Source organism: Oncorhynchus nerka, linkage group LG9a (assembly GCF_034236695.1).
Source record: "Oncorhynchus nerka isolate Pitt River linkage group LG9a, Oner_Uvic_2.0, whole genome shotgun sequence".
Classification (NCBI taxonomy): domain Eukaryota; kingdom Metazoa; phylum Chordata; class Actinopteri; order Salmoniformes; family Salmonidae; genus Oncorhynchus; species Oncorhynchus nerka.
Window position 1 is genome coordinate 17,406,832 of NC_088404.1, and position 9,337 is coordinate 17,416,168.

Here is a 9,337-nt window from a genome sequence, read left to right on the forward strand (position 1 = left end):
ACCTACTACTACTACTACTGTAGAACCCGTTACTACTACTGCTACTACTATTAGTACTACTGTAGAACCCATTACTACTACTACTACTACTACTGTAGAACCCGTTACTACTACTCCTACTACTACTCCTACAGAACCCATAACTACTACTACTACTTCCATAGCACTACTACTATTACTATAGTCGACCTCTACTACAAATACTACTGTAGCGCTGCTACTACTACTACTACTACTGTAGCACTACTAACAACTACTACTGTAGAACCCATTACTACTACTACTACTACTACTGTAGCACTGCTGCTACTACTACTACTACTGTAGCACTGCTGCTACTACTACTACTACTGTAGCACTGCTGCTACTACTACTACTACTGTAGCACCACTAACAACTACTACTGTAGCACTGCTGCTACTACTACTACTACTGTAGCAACACTAACAACTACTACTGTAAGACTGCTGCTACTACTACTACTACTGTAGCACCACTAACAACTACTACTGTAGCACTGCTGCTACTACTACTACTACTACTGTAGCACCACTAACAACTACTACTGTAGCACTACTGCTACTACTACTACTACTGTAGCACCACTAACAACTACTACTGTAGCACTGCTGCTACTACTACTACTACTACTGTAGCACCACTAACAACTACTACTGTAGCACTGCTGCTACTACTGTAGCACTGCTGCTACTACTACTACTACTACTACTGTAGCACCACTAACAACTACTACTGTAGCACTGCTGCTACTACTACTACTACTGTAGCACCACTAACAACTACTACTGCAGCCAGTGGGGAAAAAGTACCCAATTGTCATACTTGAGTGAAAGTAAAGATGCCTTAATAGAACATTTCTCAAGTAAAAGTGAAAGTCACACAGTAAAATCCTATTTGAGTAAAAGTCTAAAAGTATAAGTCACTTATAATTCTGTATATTAAGCAAACCAGAGAGAAGCATAAAATGTAGAAGCGGATACACTCCAATTCTCAGATATCATTTAGAAATGAAGCATGTGTTTAGTGAGTCCACCAGATCAGAGGCAGTAGGATGACCAGGGATTTTATCTTGAGAAGTGTGTAAATTAGACCATTTACCTCTCCTGCTAAGCATTAATAATGTAACGAGTACTTCTGGGTGTCAGGGAAAATGTATGGAGTTAAAAGTACATTATTGTCTTTCGGAATGTATTGAAGTAAAAGTTGTCAAAAATAGAAATAGTTAAGTACAGATTCCCCCAAAAATTACTTAAGTAAAAATACTTGAAAGTACTACTTAAGTAGTAAGTACTTTACTACTACTTAAGTACTTTACTACTACTGTAGCACTACTGCAGCACCACTACCCACTACTACTACTACTGCAGCACCACTAACTACTACTACTACTACTACTACTACTACTACTACTACTAATAATAATAATGCAGCACCACTAACCACTACTACTACTACTAATGCAGCACTACTACTACTACTACTGCAGCACCACTAACCACTACTACTACTACTACTGCAGCACCACTAACCACTACTACTACTACTACTACTACTAATGCAGCACCACTAACCACTACTACTACTACTAATGCATCACCACTAACCACTACTACTACTACTACTACTACTACTACTCCTGTAGCACTACTATTACTACTACTACTACTCCTGTAGCACTACTACTACTACTCCTGTAGCACTACTACCACTAACCACTACTACTACTACTACTACTCCTGTAGCACTACTACTACTACTCCTGTAGCACTACTACTACTGTAGCACTACTACTACTACTACTACAGCACCACTACTACTACTACTACTACTACTACTACTGTAGCACTATTACTGTATTACTATTACTACTACTACTACTACTGTAGCACTATTACTACTATTACTACTACTACTGTAGCACTATTACTTCTACTACTACTACTACTACTACTGTAGCACTATTACTTCTACTACTACTACTACTACTGTAGCACTATTACTACTACTACTACCACTAACCACTACTACCACTACTACTACCACTAACCACTACTACTGTCACGAACCGGCTCAAAGCCCGTAACAAAGGGAGACAACGTGGAGATAAGGCGTAGCAAAATATATATTTATTAAATAAGTAACTAAGTATAATATACAATGGTGTGTGTAATCAGTAATCAGTAGTGTAAGTGAGTGTTTTGCATGCATGAATGTGATAATGCAGGGTGATGAAAGGTGCCAAAGCAAACAAACAAAAGGCCACCAAGAACCACAACACAATCTACAAAGGTGTCTGCATGGAGAGAGTCTCCTCCATGAATGTGGAAGAGGTCTATTTATCCTGGGAGACACCTGGCCCAGGTGTTTCCCATGTAGCTGACGACCCTCCCAACTCCGCCCACCGGCATCCTAATAAGGAAACAAGAACAAAGACAGAATACGGCAGACAGAGTGGGAGGGTCGTCACACTACTACTACTACTACTACTACTACTACGACGCTTATAATGGTGCTACTTGAATGCTGATCGACGTTCTCCTGGTTGTAAGAACTGGTATAAAGTTGCATTAAAAAGTATGTTTCTGTTGTCCATTTTATATTGTACTTACGGACTCTCTCTCTGTCTTCCACAGTACCTGTTAGAAATGAAAAGTGTAATACTGCCTCCAGAGCACATTCTGAAGCGAGGGGACAGTGAGGCCATAGCATACGCCTTCTTTCACCTGCAGCACTGGAAGAGGGTGGAGGGGGCCCTTAACCTGCTCCACTGTACCTGGGAGGGCAGTGCGTAACACACACACAACATCCGCTTTACCTCATACGCCATAACTTCATTGTGTTACACATTGCCTTTACTCTGTAACACACACTTGCCCACATTTTGAGGGCAGTGAGTACAACACACATTTTGAGGGCAGTGAGTACAATACACATTTTGAGGGCAGTGAGTACAACACACATTTTGAGGGCAGTGAGTACAGCACACATTTTGAGGGCAGTGAGTACAACACACATTTTGAGGGCAGTGAGTACAACACACATTTTGAGGGCAGTGAGTACAACACACATTTTGAGGGCAGTGAGTACAACACACATTTTGAGGGCAGTGAATACAACACACATTTTGAGGGCAGTGAATACAACACACATTTTGAGGGCAGTGAATACAACACACATTTTGAGGGCAGTGAATACAACACACATTTTGAGGGCAGTGAATACAACACACATTTTGAGGGCAGTGACTACAGCACAGATTTTGAGGGCAGTGAATACAACACATTTTGAGGGCAGTGAATACAACACACATTTTGAGGGCAGTGAATACAACACACATTTTGAGGGCAGTGAATACAACACACATTTTGAGGGCAGTGAGTACAACACACATTTTGAGGGCAGTGAATACAACACACATTTTGAGGGCAGTGAATACAACACACATTTTGAGGGCAGTGACTACAGCACAGATTTTGAGGGCAGTGAATACAACACACATTTTGAGGGCAGTGAGTACAACACACATTTTGAGGGCAGTGAGTACAACACACATTTTGAGGGCAGTGAATACAACACACATTTTGAGGGCAGTGAATACAACACACATTTTGAGGGCAGTGAATACAACACACATTTTGAGGGCAGTGAGTACAACACACATTTTGAGGGCAGTGAATACAACACACATTTTGAGGGCAGTGAATACAACACACATTTTGAGGGCAGTGAATACAACACACATTTTGAGGGCAGTGAATACAACACACATTTTGAGGGCAGTGAATACAACACATTTTGAGGGCAGTGAGTACAACACACATTTTGATGGCAGTGAGTACAACACACATTTTGAGGGCAGTGAGTACAGCACACATTTTGAGGGCAGTGAGTACAACACACATTTTGAGGGCAGTGAGTACAACACACATTTTGAGGGCAGTGAGTACAACACACATTTTGAGGGCAGTGAGTACAGCACACATTTTGAGGGCAGTGAGTACAACACACATTTTGAGGGCAGTGAGTACAGCACACATTTTGAGGGCAGTGAGTACAGCACACATTTTGAGGGCAGTGAGTACAGCACACATTTTGAGGGCAGTGAGTACAACACACATTTTGAGGGCAGTGAGTACAACACACATTTTGAGGGCAGTGAGTACAGCACACATTTTGAGGGCAGTGAGTACAGCACACATTTTGAGGGCAGTGAGTACAACACACATTTTGAGGGCAGTGAGTACAACACACATTTTGAGGGCAGTGAGTACAACACACATTTTGAGGGCAGTGAGTACAACACACATTTTGAGGGCAGTGAATACAACACACATTTTGAGGGCAGTGAGTACAACACACATTTTGAGGGCAGTGAGTACAACACACATTTTCAGAGTTTTCTAATGGTGCACTACACTTCTGAGCTGAACATGAAACCTTTGTACCTGACTGAACCTATTCTGACTGCTGTGTCCTCTTTCCTCCCCAGCTTTTAGAATGATCCCCTACCCTCTGGAGAAAGGACACCTCTTCTACCCATATCCCATCTGCACCGAGACCGCAGACAGAGAGCTGCTACCAAGTAAGAGACGCTCTGGATTCAACTGTGTGTGCAGTGTGTTGACTTTCTGTATTTCTCATGTGGAAGCAGTGTTTTGTTACATGCTTGGTAAACATCAGGTGTAGACTATCAGTGAAATGCTTACTGACGGCCCTTCCCAACAATGCAGATAGAAACAAATGAATAGGAATGAATAAATAAATAATAACACAAGGAATGTAATACACAATGAGGGCAGTGAATAACTTGTCCACAGTGCATTGGGAAAGTATTCAGACCCTTCACTTTTTCCACATTTTGATACATTACAGTGTTATTCTAAAATGTTCCCTCATTAATCTACACATAATACCCCATAATGACAAAGAAAAAACAGTGTTTTAGAAATGTTTGTTAAGTTATTAAAAATAAACTCACATTTACATAAGTATTCACACCCTTTATTCAGTACTTTGTTGAAGCACCGTTGGCATTGATTACAGCCTTGAGTTTTCTTAGTTTTCTTATCCCCTCAAGCTCTGTCAGGTTGGTTGGGGAGCGTCGCTGCACAGCTATTTTCAGGTCTTTTCAGAGCTGTTCGATCGGGTTCAAGTCTGGGCTCTGGCTGGGCCACTCAAGGACATTCGGAGACTTGTCCCGAAGCCACTCCTGTGTTGTCTTGGCTGTGGGCTTGGGGTCGTTGTCCTGTTGGAAGGTGAACCTTCACCCCAGTCTGAGGTCCTGAGCTCTCTGAAGCAGGTTTTCATCAAAGATCTCTCTGTACTTTGCTCTGTTCATCTTTCCCTCCATCCTGTTTAGTCTCCCAGTCCCTGCCACTGAAAAACATCCCCACAGCATGATTCTGCCACCGCCATGCTTCACCGTAGGGATGGTGCCAGGTTTCCTCTAGACATGCCGCTTGGCATTCAGGCCAAAGAGTTCAATATGGTTTCATCAGACCAGAGAGTCCTTTAGGTGCCTTTTGGCAAGCTGTCAAATACAGGTAGCATCATAAGAAAACTCAAGGCAGGTTAAGTAGAAGTTACTGACAAGTGACTTCTGTCTGGCCACTCTACCATAAAGGCCTGATTGGTGGAGTGCTGCAGAGATTTTTGTCCTTCTGGAAGGTTCTCCCATCTCCACAGGGGAACTCTGGAGCTCTGCCAGAGTGACCATCAGGTTCTTGGTCACCTCCCTGACCAAGGCCCTTCTCCCCCAATTGCTCAGTTTGACTGGGCGGCCAGTCTTGGTGGTTCCAAACTCCTTCCATTTAAGAATGATGGAGGCCACTGTTCTTTTTTACCTTTATTTAACTAAGTCAGTTAAGAACAAATTCTTATTTTCAATGACGGCCTAGGAACAGTGAGTTAACTGTCTGCTCAGGGGCAGAATGACAGATTTGTACCTTGTCAGCTCGGGGGTTTGAACTTGCAACCTTCCGGTTACTAGTCCAACACTCTAACCACTAGGCTACCCTATCTTCAATGCCCCAGACATTTTTTTGGTACCCTTCCCCAGATCTGTGCCTCGACACAATCCTGTCTCGGAGCTCAACGGACAATTCCTTCAACCTCATGGCTTGGTTTTTACTCTGATATGCACTGTCAACTGTGGGACCTTATATAGACAGATGTGTGCCTTTCCAAATCATGTCTAATCAAGTTGTAGAAACATCTCAAGGATGATCAATGGAAACGGGATGCACCTGAGCTCAATTTTGAGTCTCATAGCAAAGGGTCTGAGTACTTATGTAAATGAGGTTAAATATATATATATATTATTTATTGATACATTTGCAAAAATGTCTAAACCTGTTTTCGCTTTGTCATTATGCGGTATTGTGTGTAGATTGAGAATAATTTTATTTTTTAAATCTATTATAGAATAAGGCTGTAACGTAACAAAATGTGGAAAAAGTTGAAGGGGTCTGAATACTTTCCGAATGCACTGTACACGGGATACCAGTACCAGAGTCAATGTTCAGGGGTATGAGATAATACTGTGTGTGTGAATAAAGTATGTACAGTGTGTTGATGCGCTCTCTCTCATGTGGAAGCAGTGTTTCATGAGGTGTCGGTGTATCCTAAGAAGGAGCTGCCGTTCTTCATCCTTTTCACGGCTGGTCTCTGCTCCTTCACCGCCATGCTGGCCCTGCTAACACACCAGTTCCCCGAGCTCATGGGAGTCTTCGCTAAAGCGGTGAGTCTCCTGCACCGGTCGCTTTCACACTCGTGCACACATACCAGGTCCCTTTCTAAGCCAAGTCCCCATCCCCAATAAGGTTATTTGCATTCAGATTCCTCATAAGGTGGCCATTCATTTCGTTGCGTTCTTCTGAACTGTACAGAGGTTGTCATTGAGCCATTTTTGTTTTGACTGTAACAACCATAGATTTGCTTTTATCTGAAGTCTGGATAACAGGAGACTAGGCAAGCTCTATACAAGTTGATGCAAGGTCCTATATCAATACAAGTTCTTGTGGATCAGTGGTGATGCAGGGAAGGAAATGTGTAAAGGATGCAGCTTAGAACTATTGAATCCAACCCCTAGAACCTACACAGGCCCTCTCCTATCTACCAGTGGAGGGCATTCTCCTCGACGTACTTCCTCCGCAGGCCTGTGCTGTCTGTGCTGCCACTCCCCTGGAATGTGTGTGAGCTCATCGCTGTGCTCCTGGTGTGACTCTATCAGCAGCTACCATCTCCTCGGCAGGGGCTTGCTCTGCTCTGTTCTGCTCTGCTCTGCTCTGTTCTGCTCTGCTCTGTTCTGCTCTGTTCTGGCCCTGTTTTAGTTGGGTGCTGATGACACACACTTTACATACTTTATTTGAATCCACAAATCACATTACAGTCGAGAATGATTCAAACATATCAAAGGTCACGGATATCTGGACATAGAAAGCACCTTCACCATGAAGCTAGGCTGCCCATGAGCTCTACAACGGCGCAGTACCTCGCTAGCTGCTCTGCCTTTGTCCTATGTAGCCCTGCAATCTGAAGGCTACGTACAGTCAGCCTATGTTTCCACTTGACAAGGGGCTTAGCAGCCAAGGTATGCTTCATGTAGGTGTCAAAGCAACCTACTTCCAAAGTAGCACCCCCTTCTGGCCTCCCTCCACAACAACAATATCTGACATATTTGGTATACAAGAAAACACAACACATCTTCATCAGCCTCCTCTGACGAGAATGTTTGAATATGCACTGATGGTGGTACTGCCTGTTTCATCTCACTAGCTATATGGTCAACGAGGCGGTCATGTCTAGATATGTGAGGCGGCAGGTAGCCTAGTGGTTAGAGCGTTTGGCCAGTAACCGAAAGGTTGCTAGATCGAATCCCCGAGCTGGCAAGATACAAATCTGTTGTTCTGCCCCTGAACAGGCAGTTAACCCACTGTTCCTAGGCCGTCATTGAAAATAAGAATTTGTTTTTAACTAACTTGCCTAGTTAAATAAAGGTTACATATGTACTGGTCCTTATATGAATAGAAACCATTAACAATATCTGCAATATACTCTTATTACATCATGTGAGATACAAAACAGATCATGGTTTGCAGGGTACCAGAGTGCTAGGTTTTATTTAGTTGGTAGAACCTGCATTCTCGCCTTAATGGTAAAGGTGAGTATGTTCTTGCCAATAGAAACATTCTGGTATACGTAATAAGAGACAGAATGATCAGACACACTCTGATCCACTTCCAATACTTCAAAGACAAACTAATCAGCATCTGGTTTACATGCAAGGGTAGAGGCACAGTTCCTCCCTTTCTTAAAGTAAGCACTGATCTAATGTGATTGAATGGATGAAAACATGATCGAATCATGTCAGATCAGTGGCTTCTCCCAAACAAAGACGGAAGGAAGTAAAGGTGCATCTTCAAAGCATTGGAACAGGGCCTCTCTCCCTCTTAGCGTGTAAACAAGGTGCTTGTTCCACCTCTCTCCATCTCTCCCTGACAGCCTTTTATCTGCCATCAGACAAAGCCAAACCTCCATCACCCTCAATCCCTCTGAGGGAGCCCCTATCCCCCACACTGCATGTTGCCAAAACACATCAGAGAGGAGAGAGAGGGATGAGAGCGAGGGTGGTGTGAATAGAAAGAGAGGGAGCAAAATAACATCAGAGGGGAGGAGGATGAAGGAGAGATGAATGGGGAGCTGACAGAGAGTCCACTACCACTCTTAGGGGTTAGAGCACAGTCAGTAGTCAACATACCTGGTAGACAAGTTCTGGTTCTGCCCCATTGAGCACAGTACCTAAACTGGCATGCTATGGTGCTCCTATCATGGTCCTCTAGCTATCATTTGAGGCCAACGACAACCCACAGTAGCTACCTTGAAATGCGCAGAGCTTCAGTAAAGATGGGTACATTCTCAACTGTTGCACCTATCTACATACAGTACCTGGACATGTTCAGGAAGAAATCTGGTTGCAATGGTTCCACTAGGAATTGGCGTGTGTGTTCTAACATCATGTCTCTCTGTATGTAGTTTCTTAGCACCCTGTTTGCTCCTCTGAACTTCATCATGGAGAAAGTGGAGAGCATCTTGCCATCCAGTCTGTGGCACCAACTCACACGCATCTGACTGGACTAGACTGAACCAGACTGACTGACACACCCTTTGTGCCAAGATCATGGATTAGACGGACAGAGAGGATGGAAGAGAAGAGAAAAGGGAAACATTCTGAATCGGTTTTGACTTTATTTGATATGTTCAATTTTGTTTTCAAATCATGTAAAAAAAAAAAAACGTTTTTTTTGTTGTACAAAAA

The 9,337-nt window shown here is 43.1% G+C and overlaps 1 protein-coding gene across 3 annotated transcripts in view; it reads left to right on the forward strand.

Annotated features, from left to right (window-relative positions):
• The window catches only part of LOC115133973 (suppressor of tumorigenicity 7 protein homolog), a 96,581-nt gene extending 87,422 nt beyond the window's left edge, over positions 1 to 9,159 (forward strand). For 2 of the 3 annotated variants that reach the window (XM_029667443.2, XM_029667442.2), the window contains exons 12-15: positions 2,655 to 2,805; positions 4,511 to 4,603; positions 6,618 to 6,760; positions 9,055 to 9,159. In XM_029667443.2, the coding sequence (XP_029523303.1) occupies positions 2,655 to 2,805; positions 4,511 to 4,603; positions 6,618 to 6,760; positions 9,055 to 9,150 (483 nt within the window). In that variant the 3' untranslated portion in view covers positions 9,151 to 9,159. The remainder of the gene's footprint in view (positions 1 to 2,654; positions 2,806 to 4,510; positions 4,604 to 6,617; positions 6,761 to 9,054) is intronic. The other variant, XM_029667444.2, reaches the window with a different exon arrangement.
• Positions 9,160 to 9,337: the final 178 nt, after the last annotated feature.